Source organism: Scardinius erythrophthalmus, assembly GCF_964197995.2.
Source record: "Scardinius erythrophthalmus genome assembly, chromosome: 2".
NCBI classification, from domain to species: domain Eukaryota; kingdom Metazoa; phylum Chordata; class Actinopteri; order Cypriniformes; family Leuciscidae; genus Scardinius; species Scardinius erythrophthalmus.
Window position 1 is genome coordinate 4,922,624 of NC_138222.1, and position 26,818 is coordinate 4,949,441.

Sequence of the window (26,818 nt, forward strand, 5' to 3'; positions counted from 1 at the left end):
CAATTTTCTTATTTATTTACTGTGCATTTATGCATGTTTCTTTATCACTCAAACGTGTCAATAACTTTATGTAGTGTTGAGCTACGGTATGTGGATTTATTAACATTCCTCTATATATAACAAAGTCTCAGTCAACTTACACTACTTTCTGTTTCTGCTAATGTCATTTAGGCCATGCAGGCTATTGGATGATGTTGACGTATAGCCAAACAGATACTTTATTCGGCCCTGCTTTATTCTGGTATGGAGAACCCTGTTTTCACAATTCAATCTCTTCCACATAGATCAAATCAAGTCCCAGTATTTGCTTTCCTTCATTGAATAATGAGTCAGCTGGTTCTGTGTGTTCTAATTAGTTAGCAAACAAAGAAATCTCCAAAAGAGGCGCATCATTAAATTATAATGTGAGATCAATGTGAGCGCTAATCAATAAAATAGCTTTGCTGCTGAGAAGCTTCAAAAATAGCAACTCTATGAGATCGCTAATGAGAAGTGTAGTTAAACAAACAGCTTTTGCTACTTGAGACACTAGTTACCCACAATGATCAGTGAATCCACATTTATTGTATTGAAAAAGAAGACTTTTGTTTCTTGACCTTTGAGTCTAGATGGAAATTTTGGACACCTATTTATGATCACTGTCACTATTTTTTCTATTTTGCACACCATCTACTGCTGCTTCTTATGTTGCCACTGTACAGTTTTATGTGTTCAGTTATTCCAAGTATTATGTTTCCGTAATGTAGCCTATATAATGGTTTTGCTTAAGGACCCAGATTTTACACAGATATTTTTGAACACCCATATGGAATCCCAAGGATCCTACAATATAAAAATAGTTTTTTATACAGTATGTATATATATTTTTTCTGGTGTAGTTTTTGTTCATGGGTTTTTGATGATGATGTGAGCATGTTACACAACCATCTAGAGAATATGGCAGCTTCTGTTATGTTGACTGATGCGTTGTAGAGTTTTATTGGACGCATATCCTTTGACATGAACTACAAAATATATATTTGTCCTTTCATTGGTCTAGAATGCAAAACTGGTTATTAAAATGGTGCAAATATCTAATGTAAGGGATGCACTCTTAATTTGAGCAAGTTGACCTTATATACTTTAATGTTAGTGTTATCTGTCAACCTTTCATCTGCTGATCTTGACGTAACATTTAGTTTTTTATATGTATATAATTCTTGTCTTGTTCATGGGTTTTTGATGATGATGAGAGCATGTTACACAAGCCGTCCATGATGGCATCTAGAGAATTTGCCAGCTTCTGTTATGTTGACAGATGCGTTGTAGATTTTTATTGGACGCATATCCTTTCACATGAACTACAAAAGGGTATATTTGTCCTTTCATTTGTCTAGAATGCAAAAAAAACTGTTTTAAAGGTTATTAAAATGCTAAAAATATTTAATGTTAAGGTATGCACTCTTAATTTGAGCAAGTTGACCTTATATACTTTAATGTTAGTGTTACTTGTCAACCTTTCATCTGCTGATCTTGATGCAACATTTTGTTTTTTATATGTATATCATTTTTTTCACGGGTTTTTGATGATGATGAGAGCATGTTACACAAACCGTCCATGATGGCATCTTGAGAATTTGGCAGCTTCTGTTTTGTTGACAGATGCGTTGTAGAGTTTTATTGGACGCATATCCTTTGACATGAACTACAGAAAGGTATATTTGTCCTTTCATTGGTATAGAATGCAAAACTGGTTATTAAAATGGTACAAATATTTAATGTAAGGGATGCACCCTAAATTTGTGCAAGTTGACCTTATATACTTTAATGTTAGTGTTATCTGTCAACCTTTCATCTGCTGATCTCGATGCAACATTTTGTTTTTTATATGTATATCATTTTTGTCTTGTTCATGGGTTTTTGATGATGATGAGAGCATGTTACACAAACCGTCCATGATGGCATCTAGAGAATTTGGCAGCTTCTGTTTTGTTGACAGATGCGTTGTAGAGTTTTATTGGACGCATATCCTTTGACATGAACTACAAAAGGGTATATTTGTCCTTTCATTTGTCTAGAATGCAAAACTGGTTATTAAAATGGTACAAATATTCAGTGCAAGGTATGTAAGGTAAGGTCAACCTTTCATCTTCTGATCTCGACGCAACATTTCCCCACAAACATTTCAATCAGATATGTGACCGTATCACCTCACGAGTGTTGGTAAATTTGGCAGTGTCTGAATTGATCCACATCTCCTGCGAGATGACTCAAGTATGCAGAGGGACCTCATATCTGCAGCACTTCTAAAAGCCCTGATTGTGTCAAGCTCTCCTTGCCGCTTTTAGTGTGGGGGTGGGGGGAAGAAATAGTGTTGTGAAAAGCTTGCGCTTCTTAAATGCCGTGATGCAATCATACGACTCTCTGATGGTCTGGAGGAAATAAGATGACCTGTGCCTTCCCTCGACAGATTAGATAGATGTCACCTTTCTTATGAAAGTGGCAGTCAATTTCGCCTCTCCTGTGTGTTGCCTATCAATTACGGGGGAAGAGAAGCCTTTCAAAGCAGCCCTGCTTTCTGTGCGTGGTAACCAAGTGGCTGAACACAGCTCATTGTTTCCTCTCTCTCTTTTCAGTATCCCAAGATCAGCGAGGAGTCGACTTCTCCATTTGTCTTCATTTGCTCCAACCCCCAGGAGTTGGTGGTGAAATTTCCCATGAAAGGGAAACACAAGATTTGTAAGTCCCGCCTGCCTCTTTTCATGTGCCGGCTCTAGTCGTTCAGCCTTTCTACACTCTCTCATTTAAACACATGCATGTCTAATGAGCAGTCTATGGAGACAGTGGTTTTAAGCATCATATAGGCCACTTTACACATGAATGCAGGCAAATTCATTATGCTGCCCCAATAAAATACATTTTAACCAAGACATTGCATTCTGTACTGTGCAGAAGTCTTTAGATGTTTCACAAAAACATATATCCAATTATCTATAATTAGGGGTGTAACGGTACACAAACTTGACGGTTCGGTACGTACCTCGGTATTGAAGTCACGGTTCGGTACAGCAGGAGTGAGAAAACTAAACACAAAATTGCTTCTTTTTTTTTTAATGAAACTTTTTTTTTTTAACAAGCGTGTAAATGTGTTTAAATAAATTGTATTATAATTAGAATTTTCTTAAGGATAAAAAAATGTATCTTGGCTAATGCTGTAAACTATTTGGGGAGCCCTTACTTATTTCTATAATATTAAAGTTTACAATTAACAACAGAGCCCAAATTATTAAATTCAGTTGCTATTTATTTTTAGATATAATAGTCAACACTCAAATAAAAAAATAAAAAAATAAAAACGTACTGTAAATTGCACATAAGACAGGTTTTGCATTAACTTCTAAATCTAATTATAAAGAGTAGGGCTGGGTATTGACACAAATTTCACAATTCGTTTCAATTTCAAGCTTGCAATTTGATTCGATTTCGATTACGATTCGATTCAATTCAATATTGATTATCTTGGATATCAGGTACAATACATGGCAAATTTTCTCAAGGAAAACAAATCTCTTAACTATTATTGTAAACTATGGGAGTCAGTTGTAGCATATAGGCTTCCTTAACCTACTATAATATTGAAGGTACAAATTAGCTGATTTGTATACAAACACTTAAAATACACTTTTATTTATTTTTATAATAATAAAGTTATATGAAATTATATAAAAATGTAAATGGTGGCTGTCATAAAAAAACTTTCCAGATTTATTCAAACATGCATTAAATATTGAAGAACATTAAAAATGATAATGAATATGTAATATGGGGCATATATTTAGCAAAATGCTCCTCTCTAGAGTTAATTTTTCTAGCTGAGTAAGAAGTTTATGGTCACTGGATATGGTTTTTCTGAGGTAAATGTGACGCTACATGACATTGTTTACAAGCTGTTTTACTGACGTCTTTCCACGGTTCAAACACTGATTGAGCGATTCCATGTCACATGATACGGATTTCGATAAGTTGTACTCTATCTTTTAACACACTTTCAGATGCTCATTCATGTTTAAAGATTATTGCGATTTATTCGATGGGATGTGCGCTACAATGTTCCATTCATTCATCAACTTAAAACAGGATGACTAATCGATTCTTGGGATTTAAGAATCTATATCGGTTCGTAAAAATTAGAATATTATAAAGAGTAAAAATTATACATTTTTTAAATATTATAATTTACACATTGGCTGTTAACTTGTTTTCATGACAAATTTATTTAAACATACATTAAATAATCAAGACATTACTAAAAGGTCAAGTACATATAATGAATAGGCTAATGTAGTGCACATACGAAATGCTTAATTTCTTAAAAGAGTTAATTTCTCTAGCGAACTAACCTGCTGTCGACACTAAATGCCCGAGGTTAATGTAATGCTACGTGAGATATTCTCAAGCTGTTTTATTGATAACACTGGTTGAAGAAGATACCATTAATCGCATCTTCCTCTCCTTCTTCACTTTTTACTGTTAGCAAACAGCGTTGCATTGCCGCGTGCGCCCCCTTCTGGATAGGAGTTTGGTTCGCCTGTGACTTACTGTATTCGTCGCATGCGAATACATGTATTGTTACATCCCAATATAGTATAAAATATTTGCAAAAGTAATGTTTGGAGATATAAAATGGCACACTAAAGCAAAAAATAAAAATCTTAAAGCAAATGTTTTTGAGAAGCATCATATGCACTGTACTGTATATCCTTCACAGAGAAGGCAATCACATGGAAAATTGCACCAAGCTTGGTAAAAAAAAAATGAGTAAAATTCTTGTTAGATGAAGCAAAGGCAGTGTTGATTTATAAATAATCTTGTATTATGTTTTATGATTTGAGTATCATATAATTAGCTTAAGTTGCTAATGCCAAAGCCCGATATCATTTCTGAGTGTCCAGTGAGGAAAGCTATTTACACAGTAGACATTGAGGCAGTTTTACAACAGAGCTATGATTTTACACACCATCTTCTACTTTAACTGGTGTTGCGTGGTATTCAAAATATTACATTTTCATAATTACATCACCACTTTTCACCACTCTTTCCATGCAATATGTCATATGGTGAAATTTTCCTTGAAAACACAAGCTGCTTCTTTTCATATATTGGACTGGTATATCTTATCAGTTAATGCTTATTGTTCTCTTCACTATCATCTAGCTTTGGTTCTCTTTGGTTATGATCAAGGTGTTAGTTCATTTGATTTTGATATCGTGGATGTCCAAATAATCACATCTTTAGGCATTTCCAATATTAATGGTAGCATATTTGATTTGCATGAGTTTAAAAACCATTCAATTACCATAAAACATCCATTGGAAAACCCATGGAGATTGTACCGGAGTATATGTCAGTGGCCAACCATTTGATTAGTCAATCGTTTGAAAAAAAAAAAAAATTGTAGCGGCTATGGAGATCAAAAGACGGTGATTAATGTAAAAATATTCAAACAAAGTGAAACAAACAATTGTCGGTCTGAACAAAAGACAAATGCACTCCAGCTGTTCCTTTCCCCTTGGCGTTTCCTGGGTTTTTCTCAGCTCAGGATAGTCACTAATGAAGGGTTTGGGTCTGTGCATGTTCTTGTGGTCCCATCAACCAGAGTGATAGGTCACATGGCATTTACGGCTCTGGTGATCGGGCAAAAACACCTCATGGCAGTGTACTTCTGGGAGGTCCTACGCCAGCTGAGAAGCTGCCATTGAGATGAATGGGAATGCTAACTGATGAATGTTAAGCTTTTTTTTCTGGGAATGATAGAACCTCTTGTTCCAGCCACATGACCCACGTTTTGTCACCAGCCATCTTGAAAAAAAAAAACTTCATGTGACCCTGGACCACAAAACCAGTCATAAGTCGCACGGGTATATTTGTATAGCCAACAATACATTGCATGGGTCAAAATGATCTATTTTTATTTTATGCCAAAAATCATTAGAATATTAAGTAAAGATCATGTTCCATGAAGATATTTTGCAATTTTCCTACCGTAAATATATATATAAAAAAAATGTTTTCCTCAGATTCCAGATTTTCAAATAGTTGTATCTCAGCCAAATATCATCCTATCCTAACAAACCATACATCAGCTTATTTATTCAGCTTTCGGTAACCTTGTTACATATGTTAAATGTACTTACCATAGTAATAACAGTAAATTATGCATAATTAAAACCAAATCCTAATCCTAATCCTACCCTAACTCTATAGTAAGTACATGTTGTTAATTAATATTACTCAGTACTTAAATGTATAATTACACTGTAACAAAGACACCTTAAAATAAAGTGTAACCCATGCGTTCATATGATATATAAAACTCAATTTAAAAAAACAATTACCCTTGTGACTGGTTTTGTTGTCCAGGCAGGGTCACATGTGATGACAGAAACGGCGAAGTATGAATAGTTCTATAGGAATGCATTGTTTTTATCTACAGTCTTGTGTGTAGAAAATCTCCTCTCTTAACTGAAGTTGTTTGGTGTCATTTTTCCCAGTCATTCTTCACAGCAGCTCAACTGTCAACAATGGTGTTATTTCACAGTACAGACTGGAAGCATTTCACACTTGGATAGTATCTGCGTGCAGTTCCTCCTTAATCACATGTGCACATTCTTCTGTTCAACCTGCTTAGCTTTCTCAGATAAAAATGGTCAATTAATTATATAACTGAATTTGTGAATTCTCGGGGTGGAAAGCGTCTCTGACAAGCATGGGGGATTGCTTTTACAAGAGCACTGGCGACTCAGTGTTCGGATTCTTTTGTTTTCACATAAAGGAAGCACAAAGCCAGGCCCTCAAAAGCGATCCTTCCTTCTGACATTCAATGCGCTCTTCTTTCTCCACCAGCTTTTCATATCGTAATGGAGAATTTTATATCCGTTTTGACCTTGTGTCTATCCACCGTTTCCCATTCATTTTCATTCTCTCCTAAGCTGCCAGAGCTCTCAAGAGAGTCGACCTCCATGAACTCCTCATTGGGTGAATGGGGGAGGCGATATGGACTGATAAGCTGGGAGGGCAGTTAAGAGTAAGAAGTCACCACAGAGATGTCCTGCCCTTTACTTCTTCCATGTCTTTCGAGGTTTATCCAACATTAGGGTCAATGTGTCACCCTTCTTGTCCTGCACATGAAGACCAAACAACTTCCAAAACCGGATGGTATATGGATTAGCAATCAAAAAAGATTGCCATTACAAAAAGCTATTACAGAAAATTGACTTGCATAATAGAAAATCATCCATCCACCACTCATTGTTGCTGGAATTGCTGACATTTAGATGTGGCAAATTTGGACTCTCTTTGGACAAAAATGTCCGTTCGCTGATTAAAACAACTGTATTAAAAGCTGTGGATGCTGAGGTTTCTGAATCTTTTATCCTGTCATTTCATCTCCTCACTGAAGGTCACCCTCGCTGCACCGAGCTAACAGAGATATCCTGATGAGTGGCATCAGCCATGTGTGAATATTGCAAGTTCACATCAGTGATTCTGTTACATGCCAGCCTTTTAAAGGCTAAAGGTTGTCTCTCTCTTCTTGCTTTATTCGAATCAATATGGCTTCAATATCCAAACAAGTGTGCCTTGGAAGCTGCATGCATTAATAATATGCAGCCCAGCTTCTAGAATGCTGTGTTGAAGTGCTTTGCTGAAGGATTGATTTACAGTAGATGAACTATTTATTTCTTGAAAGGAAACCAATTTTGTTTGTTTTAACCAACTGGTAATAAACAGGCTTCTGAATGTCTGCTTCACTTGGCAACTTATTCTGGCCAAGAACGATCCACATAGACCAGGAAGAGATTTTCCGACCAGAATGTACAGCGACTAACCACAGTTTGTTTAATTTTTCCATATTGTTTAAGGGCAAACTAAAAACTTCTGATACATTTACACGATGACGATATCCTTAAAACTGAGAAGTTTTTCCTTTTAGTTTTCCGCTTACAGACGAAACCATTGTCAAACCGATCCCCATTCATTCAGATCCGCGAAAACGCCTAATAACGCTGTATTCTGTTGCCAGGCCATTAGATGGCGATGAAACACTATAGACTAAACACGTAATGCGCGTGTGCATGACGTCATCGTCTTCAGAGATTCGCGTTTTTATTGTTTACACTGAGACCGTTTTCAAAAACGTGCACTTTGAAACCCATTTTCAAAACTTTGCGTTTTTAGGCACCCAAAACGCTGTTGTCGTGTAAACGAACGGCCAAAACACACAAAAAGTTTTACGTTTTTAGTTGAAATTGGTGTCATGTAAACAGCCCCTTAGTTCTCAAATTCAATTAATAAGTTTGTTAGTAGGTGTGCAATGCAGTGCAACCAGTGTAGTATAATTGACAAGCAAATTACTTTAGCATGTTAGTGTTTTCAATTAATCATTTAAAAATACCGTTTTTTTTTGGGAACTCGTGGACTATTTCACAGACTTAAAAACAAAGTGAGATATACTGTTCTGCACATGCACTCAATGACACACGCTCAACTCCTTTAACACTTTTTTTTTTTACCATATTTAAATCCATTCGCAGAATTCTGCCAGATTGTCCCACATAATCGTTGCAGAAAAGTGTGTAAAATCACCCACCAGTTACCTCACACCCACCAGCTACCTTACCAAAGGGCTATAGTAGCCTGAGGCCATGAGATTATCGACTTCAACTTCTACTGTTAACGCCTTTTCTTTTTCTCCCTGCAGTGCCCTTGTTTCTACACTTTTTTTCCCCCTTTCATTTCACCACAACCTTTTTTCATTCTCTTCCATAGGGTAAGTAAAAAGAGAGGTTTTGATTTATTCATGGACTCCTTTTTTATATTCATGTATTTTCCAGGGCTATCTGGGTGCGGTGGAATTTCTTGCTTCAGCGGCTGCTGGGATGCTCGACAGAAATCGGGTTTCATGTCTATTGAGCCTTGCGGTGGGGGGAAGGGAATGTGTATTGGGGGTGGTTATATATTACCCAGGAAATGTGCAGCAGGCTTCAGAGGTGACAGGCTGTGTTTATTACAGATCTGTCACACAGCTAATGGGCAGCCGGGAACTGGCTGCTTCACTAATGTGAAGGAGAAGCGTGCAATGAACAAGAGGACTTTAGTGCTCAGAGAAGGGCTTCCTCCCCCTATTTGCCCTTTAAACTCAAAGCATTGATTGTGATATCAAACAAACAGGCAAAAGGTGAACGAGTGTTACCGGAAATCACAGTTTTCAAACATTGCGCAGGTGTTTTAACACTGGATAGTGGGTGAGTAGTGAGCAGGGATGAGTTTATCCAAAACAAGTTACAGCAGACATTACTGGCAGGCTCAGAGGGATTTTCTGGCATTCACTTTGATGATTTTGGGTGGAATTTTCAGACATTGCACAGAAGTTATAAAACTGCATGCTAGTAGGCAAGTGATCACTTACAGTAGACCTTTTTTAAATTGTGTTTAAGTCTCCCTGTAGTCAATCATTTTATCCCTTAAAACTCATCTTTGATCACCAAAATGACATTGCCTCATTTAGTATATGCGATTCTATGAATATGCACATTAGCCCCGCCTCCACTCACTCACAGCAGCTCAGAGATCCACTCGTTGACGATCTCTTTGGTTTTTGGATCTGTCTTTGGTTTTAAGGAGAAAAAAACAATGGTGTTGACATGAATTTGCTCATCGTTTGTCTTAAAGCATATTAAAGACACCACATAGATATATAAACAACATTAAATACTTGATTTTCATCACAGGGGGACTTTAATGGAGCTGAAAAACAAAATATGTACACCGCAAACTAGGGCTGTCACTTTTGTGAAAAAATCCTGTTCGATTTTTGAGACATAAGTGTTCATTGAATCGATTGTAAAATCGATTTTCCACATGTCTAAAGACGTTTCCATTTTAAACGCCAAATATGGGCAAATCCACGGACAACTAATAGGCATTAGGACGAACGTAAAGACGGCGCTTGAGACGCGCACAAGTCAGCAAATATTCCTGATGATTTATTGGTGCGAAGTTTCGTGCACAATGACAAACAGGAGTGCAACATTCTCGAAAAACAATAAGCAGAATGGACTACCATAACATAAATGAAAAACATTACCTCAGTCTTCAACATGGCTGTGTTTACGGTTAGAAATGTCAAACAAATTTCGCCTACGTAGGCGATTGAAGAACAGCCCGAAACTGTATCTGTATGCATGAGACTGTCTGAATACCGGCAGAATTCACAGTTTTGTAGTAAAAAGAGAAACATTATGCAGAAGTATAATTTGCTGTTATGCGTGTTTGTCAGAGCCTGCCGTTGCTGTGTGATGCGCGTTCGCTGCAGGCGCATCGTGACGAACTGGACGCGCTCCAAGAGAAGACCGTTAAAATCGATTCCTTATTTTGGTTTTCGAAACTTGCGTTGGTTGGTCCGATCGATTGTGCAATCGATTTTCGAACGTAAAGTGACAGCCCTACCGCAAACATGCAAAGGGCAGATCTGCAGAGTTGTGAGGGTGCAGATTTCATGTTGGCCCTGTACTAGTCATTGTAATTTTGCCAAGTAAGATGTGTTCCTCAACAACTTTTGAAAGAATATTCCTTTCAAAGTATATAGACCTAACATTGACATAAACTAATGCTATAAACAAGTATCTAGCATAGGCCTTGTTTTCTGCTCTTAAATGACAAATCCATAACTTGGAAAAGAACAGGAAAATGACACAGCCTAAATATATATAGGTCAGCGTGTCAAATTCTTAGGAAGTGGAGGAGGGATGGAGAAGCTTGTTGAATTTCCACTCCCCAACCTAATGTTTTTCCAGGAATTTGTCCTACTTGGCACAATCATGGTGTCCGCACATTATTACAGGGTCAATTCCCCTGGATAAACCTTGGGTTAAGTGCCTTGCACAGTGATGCCGGTTTAAAGCTCGTTCCTTACAAGGCTCGAGCCGGCAACCTTCCCGTACTCACTACTCCACACCACCACCCCCTTTTACAGGTGGGTGAGCATAAGAGATTATGTAACATTTTCATTTCCAGTGTTTTTAAGAAACTATTGGGTTGAGTTTTTACTTTAGAAATTAAATTGAGGCTCTGATATTTGCAAAACCATTGCAGTTACAGCTTTGGATATTTTGTCATTTTCTAATTTAAACAACGGCCATGTTTTTCAAGGTAGACCAATTTCATAATTGACTATGATAGCAACTGAGACAAAGACATTGCATGTCAATTTTGAAGTCAATCAGACTAACGGTACTGTACTTGGAGCCAATTCCATGTTTTGTTCAATTATAGCGCCGCCAAGTGGTGCAGTTCCACCGGTTTTTGTATGTGCCCTTAGAGTGCCACCATACATAAGCGTGTCAAATTTGGTGAAATTATCTCATTTTGTTTTGGAGTTATAGACATTTACATTTATGAGCCCACACCGGACTTTAATTGTATTTTTTTGCCACTTATTAACAATAGGTTGTGCTGTTCAGTTCCCTAGTGCAAATTGTTTAAATTATGTGAAATAAATTATGTGTTGATATATTTCCTATTGAACTAGGAAGTTTCTGTGGGATATATTGAAAGAATAGTCGCAGTCCTGAACCATGATTTACTGCTTGCTGATTGGACGTAGGAAAAGGAACATTTCAAGAGAAAGACTGTAAATTGTTATCACTCAATGACAAGTTTAAAACAGTAAAACTCATTGATTGGGCTCTACTTCTATCCCTCGCAGCTTCGTTTTCATCCGTGTGACTTTTAAATGTGGTGTTTATCCTGAAAAAGATCTGTTAATGTTTCTTAGTAACTGAAAACAAATTTAGTCTACTTCGAGAGGTGTCCTGGAGGCCATGTGGAATAGAGTTTAAGAGTGTAATTGCTGGCTACTTTTCCAAGCTCCCACACAGAGTTGTTCACTCGTATCGTGGTGTGTGATCAAAATATCAACAAGCGGTTTTGACACGCTTGTATATCTGTCTCCTTGATCCAACCCTTCAGTGCTAATAAGACTTGCTAGCTTTTAAACTGAGTGCTACATAAACATAAAAGATATGTGTACATGAAAAGAGAATTGGAGGGAGACTGTTCGACACTGCCAGAAAAGAAAACAAGCAAGCCTTTGAAGGTCCTGTGCATTCAAGCAACTCTCCAAGAACGCGGTTGGTATTTTGCTTCATTGTATTTTGAGTCGAAATAGACATAATTGTCATTTTAAGCACAGGTCAGCCTAGCATGAAATGTAAATAAATAACACAGTTAGACCTTTCTTCCTGTTCTTTAAGACCATGACAGACAAGTCAATGTTTGTGAGCATCTGCTGGGCTAGTTTTTGTAAAAGACTGTAGTCTTTTCGTGTGTGTTCAAGCGCAGGCGTTTGTCCGAGACATAGCCGACTTGACTTGGTGTGACATGGCCTTTAAACTTAGGCTGTGTCTGAAATCACCCCCCTATATCCTTAAATAAGGCACTATTTGAAGGGACAGCCGTTTGTAGATGCGTCCAAAACCATAGTGGATGTTATTGAGTGCACTCATTCAATCCCACAATGCACCGCAATAACGAGTGTACAACTGATGTGCGCTCATGGCTAAAGAATACCCATAATTTTCTGAATGAATTCCAGCATCTCACCAGAAGATGGCGCCCACAACTGAATCAAATCATCCATCCATTTTCCAAACCGCAATTTATTATATTGTTTAATTTATGCATGCTAGTTTCCATAGCATTTTTCATTATGATTGAAGCTGCCAGTTTTCTACATTTCAATTAAGTATTAAACAGCACAAACTATGCAAAAGTGGCAGCGCTTCCGGCGCACTCAGTGTCCGAATTCACTCACTTGTTTTCATTCACTCCCTTAAGTGAACTATATTAGTGGACTAATGTAGGGAATAGTGAATGAGGGAGATTTCGAACACAGCATTGGTTTTGTCTTCTGTTGTTTTCGTCATCTTCTTCAACTAGTTTTTAAAAGCAGTGGCCCAACTTTGAGGGTTGCCACCTAGAGGAACCACTAGTTAGCGCAGTCAAAGTGCATGTACACGCACAAAACATTCTTAAAATCTTATGAACAATAGATTTGTGATAGTTATTACTACATAAATATATGCATACTATAAACAGTGTTTCCTTGGAATGTATGGCACAGATTTTTTTTTTTATAGGACAAAACACAATTAAACCAAAAATTATCGAACAAATATATAAGCTAAAAACAGGATGAAAGGCTCTAATATAGAAAAAGCACTGGCATTCCTGTTACATTATCATGTTCTTTTAAAGCTTCGAAAGCAATGAAAAGAAAGCAAAAAGAGAAGAGAGAAGGTGTATGAATCACCTAGTATATTTTATCCATTCAACAGTTTACTGAGCCTTTTTCATCAGGGTTTTAAATTCTAGTTACTGTGCTTGTGAATGACGAGTTTCATTCAGTCCTGCACTCCAGTGCTCTCATCTAACAGACACCCAATATCAAGTACAACACCATTCACATTCACCAATAAACTCAAGTAAAATACAGTCGTTTTAAACGACCTTTATGATCAGATTATGCATAATAATTGGAAACATTGTAACATCGTGGAAAGAGTTTTACCCTGTTGACTGTCATAACCAATGCTAATGCTAAATGGCGAATTAGGGATGCATCGGCACATCCCTAATAAAGAGTAAATTAAACTCCTAGTGGCACCAAGTGGTATTGCACAAATAATGTTTTTCAAACACTCATATTGCCTTTTCAGCCCATCCCCCATCTTCCATTGTTCATAGAAACTGGTTGTCAAACTCACGCCTTGACGTGTCGGACCTCTCAAAAACAACCAGGAAAGCACCACAGTCTACAAATGGCTTACTTATAGTTGTCTCCCATCATTGCGCTGGGAAAGTGTTTCAGCATTGGGGAAACTTGAATGTGTCCCTCCACAAAATGGCCGTAGTTCTGTGGTCCTGAGCTGCATAAATGTGGTGATCTGGCATGATGTTGCCCTCCATTTGTTTTCAGTAATGACCGCTCTGCTTAAAGAGCCCAAGTCCTCAGAGTAGAGCGATGGAGATTGCATCTATGTGTGGGCTGCCAGCTGCTCCCATGTTTCTCATGCTGTCTGAGGTTTAATTTGCCCACTGCAGCACGTATGAATAATGATACGAGGCAGCGAGCCCTCTTCTTTATCTTAATTTAATCCTAATTTACACAACAGCCAACTGCAATAGAGCACTAGCAACAGTGTGGGAGTATTGGAGTCCCACACCATATGATGACAAAGATTACAAGGTCTCGGTTTGGTGTTGTCAAGCGTGTTTTTACAGGCTCATCTGTCGACAAATACATCTACCACTTTGTTGCTGGAAGTAGGAACCCTTGACTTTTGCCAAGATGGCCATTTAAGCTCTTGAAAAATTAATGCATGAGCGAGAGAGAGAGGAAGATGGTGGGAGTAAATGGAAAGACTGTGTGCATGGATGAAAGTCGAGTTGCTGGTCTCTGGTTACAGTTGTTGCTCATTTGCACCTTGCACCTTCATCTATTTTGAGTTTGACAGATGCCTTTCTCTTTAAAATAAAACATGCATTATATATATTGTATCTATGTGACAAGGCCTTGCAATGGGACTTTATCCCAAAAATCTTACAATGTGACTGTTGTTTATTTCTCACAATAACCTTTTTATTTTTTCTTTGATGCAGAAACATTCTTTCCTTGTTTTTCCTTCAGTTGCCATATACATTTTTTTAAAATGTTTGTTGACTTGAAAATTGGACTCTTGGATATCTATTCAAACTATGATTTATATTCTACCACAACTGTTCTTTAAATAGTTTTGTTCTCAAAAAGTGTTTTTAATACTAATAATACAAGTAACTGCATCGGTTGAATAGGAAAATTGACACTTTTGGTTTCTAAATGTCTCTTGAGTATCAAATAAGTGCAGGTGTAGTAGGCTTAAATTAGATTTTTTCCGTGTTGCAGGTAAAGTGTAGGTCATATTTCCCTTTTAAATTAAGTAATTTTATTAATGCTTTTAAGGTTGAGTGCATGATTTGCAATTTGTCCTTTCTGGCATTGTCCTAATTTCTTTTGCTATATTATATACAACTGTTTTATATAGTTTTTCCTTGCTCTCCGCAACCCTATCACAACATCAGACTCTCACATTCTAGGTTGCCAAGCACAACACCTTAAATCAAAGCTTTGTTGTAACCACTTCAAATGAGTAGGTGTTTCCCTCTTCATGCTGCATTACTCCTTAAGTGGCTTAAAAACAAAGACAGGGTTATCCTGTGACTATTTACGCTTTGTGCAGATCTAACCGGAGAGGTACAATACTATACATCAACACAGCTTGACGTACACGGTTGTAGACGGTGAAGAAAAATAATTGACATGTCTATGGCAGATTTGTGTTAAAGTAACAGGATTGCATTGAATCTTTAATGGTGTGTGTATATTTATCCTTCCTGTTGGTATGCCTTAGCTGTCAATTAACTGCGGTTCTTATCTTAATACCAAAAGTCTACATGAAATTCAGTGTCAAATAGTTACATATTCGCTTAGCGGTCAGAGGTCACAACTGTAATAAAGCTTGCTTGTGTTTTGTGTGAAAGGCCAGAGCATTGGTGCATCACACATGGCTTTCCTTCACGCTATGTTTCTGTTCTGTTGAGTGTGAAAGGGACTTCAGAGAGTCCTCAAAGCTGTGTTGTGCTCCGCTCTCATGCACACCATGAATATTGCATTAACACATTCCCCACCATATGTAGCCGAGACGCCCTGGCTACTGCTGCAAGTGTGCTTTAGTATGCAGTGAGAGTCGCTGCCTTGCATTGACCTGCCAACAGCAGCAGCTCTGTATTGTGTACAGTAAACATACTCTTAGTTTTGTCGACAAGCTCCAACATAGAAATGAGTAGAATATTTAGATTTGCCTTTGGGTGGGCACCTAGTGTAGAGTTAAACACTCTTTGAAACCTGATATAAATAAAAAATGCTTGTCTGCTTCCTTCTGAATAATATGCTAAAGTTTGACTTTTTGTGCCAGATATTCCAGTAAAGAATCCTCAATCCTTTTCTGAATGGGATTTCCAAAGAGTCCAGTTGGGCTGATTGATGACCTCAATGACGTTACCATGTTGGGATCGATTTTCGTGTCTTATATGTGCTCATGAATCTCAAAGCAGGTCTAGTCAGGGCTTTGACCCCAGGGATGTGGCCGTCCAGGGTAGGGGACTGTAAATGAGGGGAGTGGATTTCACTACATTATGTTGACATTAATTTAGCATCTGCAGAGTCTGTTTTTGTTGGAAGTGTTTTGCTCCTTTTCTGCTGATGATTGAAATTGTTGTCTGTAGAGATGCATTTTTACGATGCACCATGATGCTGATGTGATGAATTCTGCATCGATGCATTAAAACAATGTTATAAAATGTAATTGGACAGGCCTATCATACACATTAATCAACTGTTTTGTTGTGAAATTAAGTACTGTTTCCGCATAGATTATACAAAGTATACATAGATTCCTCATCAGCGGGCGTTTCAATGAGCCGCTATATGTAAGCAGCTAATGAGGAATTTCTATGTATATACAGTACCAGTCAAAAGTTTGGAAACATTACTATTTTTAATGTTTTTGAAAGAAGTCTCTTATGCTCATGAAGCCTGCAGTTCTTATGATCCTTCAGAAATCATTCTAATATGATGATTTGATACTCAGTTATTATCAGTGATGGAAACAGTTGTGCGGTTTAATATATTTTTTTGGAATACTTTTTTCAGGATTCATTGATGAGTAAAACGTTAACAGCATTTATTCATAAAAACAGCATTTATTCAAAATAAAAACATTTCTAACAATATAAATCGTTACCATCACCTTTTATCAATTTAACGCATCCTTGTTGAATTAAAGTACTAATTTCTTAAAAAAAAAAAATAGTTATTGTTCCCAAACTTTTGAACGGTAGTGTATATTGTTACAAAAGATTTCTATTCTAAATAAATAGTTCTTTTTAACTTTTCATTCATCAAATATTCCTGAAAAAAGTATCTCAGTTTATAAAAAAAAATATTAAGCAGCACAACTGTTTCCAACATTGATCATAAATCAGCATATTAGAATGATTTCTGAAGGATCATAAGACACCAAAGACTGGAGTACTTGCTGATGAAAATTTAGCTTTGCATCACAAAAAATAAATTACATGTTAAAGTATATTAAAAAAGAGAACCATTATTTTAAATTGTAATAATATATCATAATATTACTGGTTTTTTTTTTTTTTTACTCCAGGCTTGATGAGCATAAGAGACTTCTTTCAAAAACATTAAAAATAGTAAGGTTTCCAAACTTTTGACTGGTACTGTACATCTATGATACAGTATCTAGCATGCCTTTGTGTCATTCAGTCATCATGGATCACGATTATTGATTTGGCGAGTACAGAAAATCCCAAAAAACTTTAACGTACATAGATCAACTAAAACAAGCAGGCTTTGGGACAAACGGAGAAATAAAACGAGGATCAATATCGGCGTGGCGTTTATGAGATTGAGAGACACCTCTCTTGCATGTGTTTTAATAGACAGGTAAGCAAATATATATTATTTATTGTACAAATACAGTTATATTGCACTTTGTTTGTACTTCAGTAATGCTTTTTATCAAGTCTGGTGACCAAGTCTATGGCAGTGAAATTAAATACAGTATGTGTTGCACAAAAATATTTAGTCATTACTTGCAAATACTGCGGGTTCGTTCATATTTACTTTTAGTACGATTGTTTTAAACGTCTAAAACTGAGCAGAATTTTTTCTGAGTTTTTTTTTTTTTTGTTGTTGTTTTTTGTTTTGCGCAAGAAACGTTATTAAAATAAGTTAAACCTCCAGGAACATATTAAAATATTAAAATAAAATCATCCATTTCATGATTCCAAATTTCTCCTTTTTGTACATTTGTACAAGAAAAATATGACTTCATGTGCTCTTTTTTTTCATGTTACTGTAATGGTAAGGTTCAGTTTTGGATCTTACATGCTTGTTTACTTAGGATGTCCCCATATTATACAAAATTTGTCAAGAACTGATTGGAAAAGCAATTTTTCTGCATGTTTTGTTGCGCAAAAAACTTTAACATAAGTAAACCTCCAGGAACATATATTAAAATAATTAAATAAAATCATCCATTTCATGATTCCAAATTTCTCCTTTTTGTACATTAGTACAAGAAAAATATGACTTAATGTGCTCGTTTTTCATGTTACTGTAGTGGATCTTACATTTTTGTTTTCTTACGATTTCCCCATATTGTACAATCATGATGATAACTGATTGGGAAAGCGATTAAATCTTTCATGTTAAAAAAATTATTTTAGTTATAACCTACCACTGCAATCCAAGGCATTTTGATTTCTATGTCTGTCGCATACTGGGTCTCATTGGTCTCTCACATAGCTATATATTAAACCTCAAACATTTTCTGCATGGCTGTGAATTCGATGCTTCATGCAGTTTTTCTTTCTAAGTGTAAATGGAGAAATTAGTTTTTCACTAAAAACTGTCACATCATGCCTGGTTAGGACATAATTGTCCCCTTTTCTGGTCGCATAGCCGATTTCTGAACCTCACTGAATGTCACGGTTGTCACTGTTGAAACCATTTCGGCATCATTTGGGGAGCTTGAAAAAGAGTCAGCACTGGTGTTAGTCATATTTAATGTTTACTATCTCTCTTTTACCTGGACAGCAGCCACTGCCCGACCTGAAAGAGGAATGTGTTGCTTTGAAAGCCTTGAGATATGGCTGGAATTTCCCCAAAAGGCTGGCGCAAACAAGACCGACATGGCAGGCATTCCCTTCCTCTAATTGGTCTTTCGCAATCAAAGAGAAATCCTTTTTTTTTTTTTTTAACTGTCTGGTAGAATCTCTCCAGTACTTGAAAGCAACTGGACATGGTTTTCCATTTGAATCAGACTCTCATAATTGAAGCGTGGCAAAGAAGAAGACAGAAAAGATGCCCTTGTTAAGCAATCAAACAGTGTTTTGAACGGAAGATTCAGCCCTAGATCGTGACTGCAGTAATTAGAGAGCTTTTTTGGTTATATTTGGAAGCACACTCATGCTTGTCTCTGGAGGGAAAAGCCACTGTTTCTCTACTGCAGTGCATCAGCTGTTCACCTTCAAGCTGGATTTCTGTTTTAAACGCATTAAGACCTATAACATCAGAGCAAAACGACAAAAGGAAGCGGATCATTGCCCAAAATCATCCAACGACTGTCACCCGTAAACTATTAAGCCGTTCAGGCAGTGACACAAATTTTTCCTGGCCTCAAACACATTCTCATTTCGCTTCGGTTGTTTGTTACCACTGTGGCTTTCAAAGTCAAGCGTCTTATATTGTTGGAATGCTTGACTCGAGACGAACACAACACGCGTCTCGGATTCTTGGATTTTTCGAACTAGTCCTAGTTTTTTTTCCGCCCGATCGGATCCAAACCAGTGCAGAAAGATTCTGATTGTCAATAATTATCGGCAAAAAGTCAGTTTCGATTGACTTCTGCGAAGGGACGCCAAAACGCTTAAAGTGGTCATGGCCACTTTTACTAAAATGGCTATTCCTCTTGAACGGAATGAGATAATTTCACCAAACTTGGTTCACATGTGTATGGGCTCTGTGGGGTCTGTGGTCGCGTGAAAAATAATGTGGCGAGTGGCCACTTGGTGGCGCTATGAGATACAAAAACACACACAAAAATGGAAAAAAACAACAACATGAAAACTGCTATAGCTAGGCAACATTTTTTTTACCCCGACTGACTTGAAAACGGGCATGCGGTGTCGTTGTCCAAGGTGCCGTGATTGTCTACGAGGACATTGGCGTATCTCAAAAAACCGTCAGCCAATGAAGTTCCAGCGGCTGTCAGACAAGGTTAACGGAGGCCGATCGAAATAAAACTCGCTGGGCCTGTTTGACTCACAGCCCTAGAGGCCTGTGAGAAATTAAACAGAAATCGACCACCGGGGGGCGCCTTCACGTTTTTCACTTTCATAAAGGATTGGATATTACTAGATTTTTCGCACACACCCACGACATTCATACTATAGGGTAGAACTCCTCATTCTGAGCAACTTTGCCTCTAGCACCACTGTCAATCGAACTGTTCGTTAAATATTGGGGATTATTTCAAAAACCCTCTTTCGTGAACTCGTCCTAGGTTTTTAGCTCAACCTCGATAACTGTAAAAATTGTTATAGGAACACTTACCAGCCTCATCAACTCAAGCAATTACATCAGCAACGCATAATGAGAAATGAATCCTGCTATAACCGTAGTTCTATAATAGAATAAAAAACAACAACAACTGGTAACACTTTACAATAAGGTTCATTAGTTAATGTATTAACCAACATGAACTAACAATGAGCAAAACATTTGTTACAGTATTTATTCATCTTTGTTCATGTTAATCGTGCTGTTCATGTTAGTTCACAATGCATTAACTAATGTTAACAAATGCAACCTTTGATTGTAATAACATATTAGTAAATGTTGAAATTAATATTAACTAAGATTAATAAATGCTGAAGAAATATTTTTCATTCTTAGTTCATGTGTTAACTAATGAACCTTATTGTAAAGTGCTACCAAAAAACCGTAACACCGTTTTATGGACAAAATAACTAGCAATGCTTGCAAATTTACATGTGATTGTGGACTTCAATTTAACTGTATTACTGGAATGTCATTTTTTTTTTTTTTTTTTTTTTTACAAACATCAAAGTATTTTTTGTGGTTTTTCAGTGAAAATTTCCACATGATTGGTCATTTACAATTGGCTACCTCCTTTTTCCTCACGACGGTTTCACAATTAGAGAAAGATTTGATTTGATAATTAGAGTCATTTCCTATTGATGTTCCCCAGTACGCTCTACAGGGACAAGGCTACACACAAACACACGCTTCCCCATGGTAATTATCAGATCTTTATCTTATCTGCAATATTTAGTACCAGTGCCCTTGAAAGTGTGCTGATAAAAACCATGGCAAAATCACACAGCGCTTAGAATGACTCTTTGTTTTACATTTCAGTGCTTCCCACAGCTAGCCCCGGCTTTGTGCTGAGCTTGTTTTAATCTCCATAGCTCTTGTTGAGCTTATTGTTGTGCTTTTGAAAGAAGTGTATTTACACTCAGAGAGCTGTCTGTAGCCACCTCGGCTGAGCCAGACCTCTCTCAGCAGGATAATCTCAGTCTGATCTGCTCACCCCCTACATAGCAGCCAGTTCTGCCGTCTTTGTGGCGTTCAGCGAGTGGGGGAGGAATCCTCGCTCTCGTCTCCCCATGTATGGACTAGTTCTCTGAGAGCTGAAGAGGCCCTGAGTGCTTGTGTTTATACTACAGAGTCCCTACAGGCTTTGTGTTCACCGGCTATAAGATTCACACTTTGAAAACGTCACTCGTGGAATTTTTTATTTTTTGAAGATTGAAGAGGTAGCATCTCTATTGCCTTTGTGTTGCTTCCCATAATGTGTCGGAAAGAAAAAAATGCAGTATTTTTACATTTCTAAGCCCATTTTACCTTTATGAATTATCTAAGTTGATGTGAAATGGCATTCACTGCCCATTTTATTTCCCTAATGTCTGTAATATATCTTTGTGAAAGGGTATGAGTGGCAAGGAAGTGATGGAAAAAGAGTTTAGAAAAACCTTCTTTGAATCTTCATTTTTTCTAGTTGAGCTTGGTTGCAAAATTTCACATTTACACCCGTATCTGTGTATATCGTGAATGAGCCATTTCACAAAACAGATGTTTGCATATAGACAAAGACTAAGTAATAAAAATGACCCTTTTCAAAAGTTTACTTGTGCTTGATTCTTAAAGTCATGCTTAAAATCATGCTTTTAATGTTGGTTATATGTTGTTTTTAATATGCTTTAAGACAAACCATGTGCAAATTCATAAGTCAACACCATTGCTAAGTATTTTATATCCCTTAAAACTCATCTTTGATCACCAAAATGACATATTTAAAAATACATTTTCCTAATGTCTTAAAATAGCTTGAATGTAACTCGACACCTTTGCCTCATTTAGTATACGCCGTACCATGAATATGCAAATGAGCCCCGCCTCCACTCACTCAGCTCAGAGATCCACTGGTTGACGATCACACGTTGATCTGATTGGTTACAAGGTAGTTTGTGACGTCAGAAACACCAGCGATTTCAAAGCGTGTTTTTGAGACTGTCTTTGGTTCACTGCAGTTTTAAGGAGAAAATACTCAGCAATGGTGTCGACTTATGAATTTACACATGGTTTGTCTTAAAGCATATTAAAAACCCCATATAGACATATAAACAACATTAAAAGCTTGATTTTCCCCACAGGGGGAGATTAAGAAAAATAAATTAAATTCAGATTCAATGTATGTTTTCTAATAACAACTCTCATTATCTCTTGCCTGTTGATTAAGTGCATATTGTTTTAAGGCTATTTAGATATTTTTTTACTGGAAATCAAGACAAAATCCTGCTTAAGGAGTTGATTTTTTGCAGTGCTTCCATGGCTCTGTGTGTCTAAAAAGAAACCATATGTCACAGAGTGCACTCTTAAGTGCTCCTGACACGTTTACTTGTAAAAGCAGTGGCCGTGTGGAGGTGTGCGATACACTCCTCTGACGGACTCTGCGTGTATTAATGCTTTGTGGCGTTGGACTGGCAGGTTTCCAGGGCTGCTCAATGAGGCAGCACTCAGTCTGCTGAGCTCTTTCTGCCTCACGTCACTCTGTTTATTCTCCCCTGCACTCCAGCAAACCAGCTGAGCTTCGGGAATAAACTCCATCAGCTTTTTAACTCCGTACCGATACCGTGCCAGTCTAGTCCTCAACACCCAACGCATAACCTTCCCGCCCGAGAACCCATTTTGATGATTACCAAGAGCGTTTAATTCCACTGTCTGTGCGCACAAGCCTTTGGGGAGCCAAACTGACCCAGTTTCTGTGTGAATCTACATTTAGACTGGCTCCGTGGGCTAAAATCATCTATCCTTGATCTCGCCCTCATAAACAAAACTGCCGATATAAATCATCCATTGCTGCTTTCCTGTCCCTTGAGTGAACAGTGCTTTTTAAAGCACAAACATGACTATTGTGCTTTGTGTGTGTGTGACATATACTGATTACTCATTATCTTATAGCCATTAATTGATATGCATTTATGTCCATTAATTGAAATGCTAATATAGTGATTCTCACCTGGTGGAACGAGACCCAACAGTGGATTGCCGGTCTGTTTCTATAGGGTCACACATTGCAGGTAAGCTAAATGCAAATAATCGTATATAGTCATGCATAGTTAGGGTAGCAAAAAAATGCTTATCTTTTAAAAGGGCAGAGAGAATGCTCACAATATCTTTTGTTGTTGACTTAAAAGACCATTTCGACGCTAATTCATCTGTCCCTTGACAGATCCCAAGATAAACAGCTTTGCATCTTCTCATCCTTGAAAACCGTTTACAAAACTGTGCAATGTTTAAAATCACTTATTAGATCTGCCCATTGTTTTTTAATTGATTCATTCATTGGCATATAACATAATTTATTAAAAATAATTGAATATATTTGCTGAGAAAAGCCCCCATTTGAAGATAGTTCAAAGACATTATTGTGGCAGACAAGTAAAACACTTACTAGACAGTTCGTATGTGTACACAAGCAAACAGACATCTTTAGGAGTTTGTATTGTATTTGTGTGTGTTTTTCACATGCCATCTGTGCATTAAACTGAAATTTAGAAGACTGAGGGTTTAGAAACTAGAAGATTTTAGAGACATTAGAAACCAAAAGCTCAATGTTGCTGTTGGGGCTGTGCAATTTCAATGTTAGTTGGCGAAAAGATTAACCTTTTAATATGGTTGATATCTCTCGTCACAAAATCGTTTTACTGATCATGTAAAAAAAAAAAAAAAGTACATAACTATAATATACCAATAATGTTAAATAGTGTGCATCCCTAATCATTGTATTCTTTTTTTTTGTTTTGTTGCAAAAATCACTATTTACTGCAAAATTATCATACTTTATATCTATGTATAAAATCATCCATCACTGTCAGTTTTGCACTGTGTTTAGTTTGGTCTGTCTATCTTATTAAAAAGTGCCAAATGACTGCCTTCTCAAATACACACCTGAAAGACAGGGATTCACATGCAAAAATGCTGCTTAACAAGATTTTGTGAAGCTTTTAAGCCCATTACTTTCTACTTTTTACCAAACCATATATAGATAAATGGCAGAACAGAAGCAGTGTCACCAGTGCAGTGGTTCTGTATTTTGGACCCAGCGTTTATCAGCACTACACTAATCATTTCATCATTGGCTTTAAAAAAAAAAGAAAAAAACCTTATCTGTCGACTAATTTTAACCCTAAATGTCTCAGTGGTAGTAAAACCAAACCGCATTGTGTGAGTCATTTCCTACTGGATTGAATTGTTCACCTTAAATGTTTTGATATATGTCGTGACAACCAACCGTTTATCAGCGTTCCTCCCCCACAGCCAGGTTGTGTGTGTGTGTGTGTGTGTGTGTATTCACTCTGTCTCATGCTTAAATAGAAGCACAACCATGGCTGCCAGTGCAACCAGTGCTTAGCCTCTGCAGGGAGATGTCAAGCAAAGCCAGCCAGCTGAATGCAAGCCCTGGATACGGTCAGTGTGTGTGTGTGTGTGTGTGTGTGAGGGGGTAGTGCAGCTCAATTTCCATTTTTATTAACAATCCTGTTACCTCTGTCAGGGAGACGGATGGACGGGAGCTGGTGGATCAATGTCACTCTCCCTCCAGCATGCCAAAGAGCCACAGCACAAGCAAACCATTAACTGCTTCCTATCCAACCCCTGTCCTGTGCTCAGCCCACAAGGAACAGCTATAAATACTGATTATGTTACCTTTCTCAAGGTCTTATTAAAGGAGCAATACTCCTTAACAGGCACTACAATGCAATTTCTTGCCATTACACTGCAGGTAATTGATTGTTCAAGTGCTTGCTGTTAACTTAATTAATGGCGTTTTTTTTTTTAAGACAAGCAACACTATTGCTATTGCTCAGGATTAGGGGTTTGTTCAAATCCCTAAATATGAGTATTAAACTTCGTTGCATAAACTAATTGTGTTTGTGGTACGGACATGAACGATTTTTGCTGAGAAAAGCTCCCAAATTGAAGATAGTTCAAAGACGTTATTGTGGCAGACAAGTAAAGCATTGACTAGACGGTATAAAAAGTGAAAACGCAGTATAACTTCCCAGAATAGTCAAGGAACCAAATAGCAGTGTGCTAAAAACCACCCTATCAAATGCATTGGAACACATTAAAGTCGCAAAGAAATAGAAGAAGCTAAAGATCTTTGCTTCCCTGTTGCGATGCACATCCAAGTGAAACAAAATGAAGGAGGGGACTTGGTTCAGTACATCGTCATTGATTGAGCGGAGGCAGATCTGAATGCAAGATTGCAGTCGATTGTAAAAAAAAAAAAAAAAAAAAAAAAAAAAGGGGCAGGGTTTAAGTGCACTAAATTATTGGAGAAGTCCAGTATACGTCACCGGAAGATCGAGTTATGACAATTTGATTAAAAATTACAAGGTCAAAACTAATTTAACACGCTGCTATGCAACTGCTAAAAACCTCCCACAACACCGTAATGCTGTGTGTTTCATGATCGAACACGACTCGTGTTAATATAAGAATCTAGTTTAGTAACTTCACGTGCAAAATCTGGGAAGTTATTCTGCTTTCTTTTACTGTCGTTTTTCATTCTTAACAGAAATTACTGCAGGAAGATGAACAGTTGGAGAAGTGTTCGGAAAACCTCTCCTGCTGGTTTTTGATTTGTGACTCACTTACGCCAACAAGAAGAGGACCCCTGGTAGTTAGTGGGGATGATTTCTCCCAGAGAGCCATTCATTCTGAAGTCTCAAACTGTAACAGAACAATTTGCATGCACAACGATGGATTTAGATCCATTTGTTTTTCAGAAGGGGTTTGTGTGTGTGTGTGTGTGTGTGTGTGTGTGTGTGTGTGTGTGTGTGTGTGTGTGTGTGTGTGTGTGTGTGTGTGTGTGTGTGTGTCTACTTAACTATAATTTTTGGGAACAAATTTGTGCCCAGCAGTGACCAAAACCTGACAAAATCTCCAAAAACATCCCTTTAGGGGCGCCCTCATTTGTAAATCTGGTATAAAAATAAAGTAATTGAAGTTTTTTTTTTAAATGCAGAAAGTGTTGTGTGATGGGTAGGTTTGGGGGTAGGGTTAGTGTAAGGGGAGAGAATAAGTTTGCACGGTATAAAAACTATTACGTCTATGGAATCACCCCATTCAGATAGCTAAGTAAAGTGTGTGTGTGTGTGTGTGTGCGTTGAGCTTGACTACTCTAACGATGATGGTGGGGAAAGGTTTGTATCCCTTCCCTGCTGAAAAGATCACCAGCCCCCAACAACTGCATGACCCATCCTAAAGAGTCCTTACATATATTAGCTGTAGCCTGACATGGTTGGTGTCCCAGTTTCTTAACTAGCTTAACCCCCTAAATATCCTTAGTTAACCAGCTTCTATGCTCTCTGTTCTGGTTGAACAGCTTTACCAGCAAAGTTTTGGAGGTGAATAGCATGGTTGTGTTGGTTCATCACCTCCAAACCAGAATAAACCAACCAGGACCAGCATGGAAATTAATACTTGTCTAAGCTTGTCTTTTCAACAGTTGCTTCATTTCCTGCACACTATCGACCTTATTCTGGCCATATTTGATTTTAAGCACCAAAGCTG

General features: G+C 37.5%; 1 protein-coding gene across 3 annotated transcripts in view; it reads left to right on the forward strand.

The window, feature by feature from the left end:
• trip4 (thyroid hormone receptor interactor 4) overlaps nt 1-26,818 on the forward strand; it is a 90,456-nt gene that overhangs the window by 52,798 nt on the left and 10,840 nt on the right. Inside the window, exons 12-13 of one of the 3 annotated variants that reach the window (XM_081359644.1) lie at nt 2,616-2,718; nt 8,738-8,806. The exons of 1 other annotated variant lie outside the window; for it this stretch is intronic. In XM_081359644.1, the coding sequence (XP_081215770.1) occupies nt 2,616-2,718; nt 8,738-8,805 (171 nt within the window). In that variant the 3' untranslated portion in view covers nt 8,806. The remainder of the gene's footprint in view (nt 1-2,615; nt 2,719-8,737; nt 8,807-26,818) is intronic. One more of the 3 variants, XM_081359645.1, reaches the window with a different exon arrangement.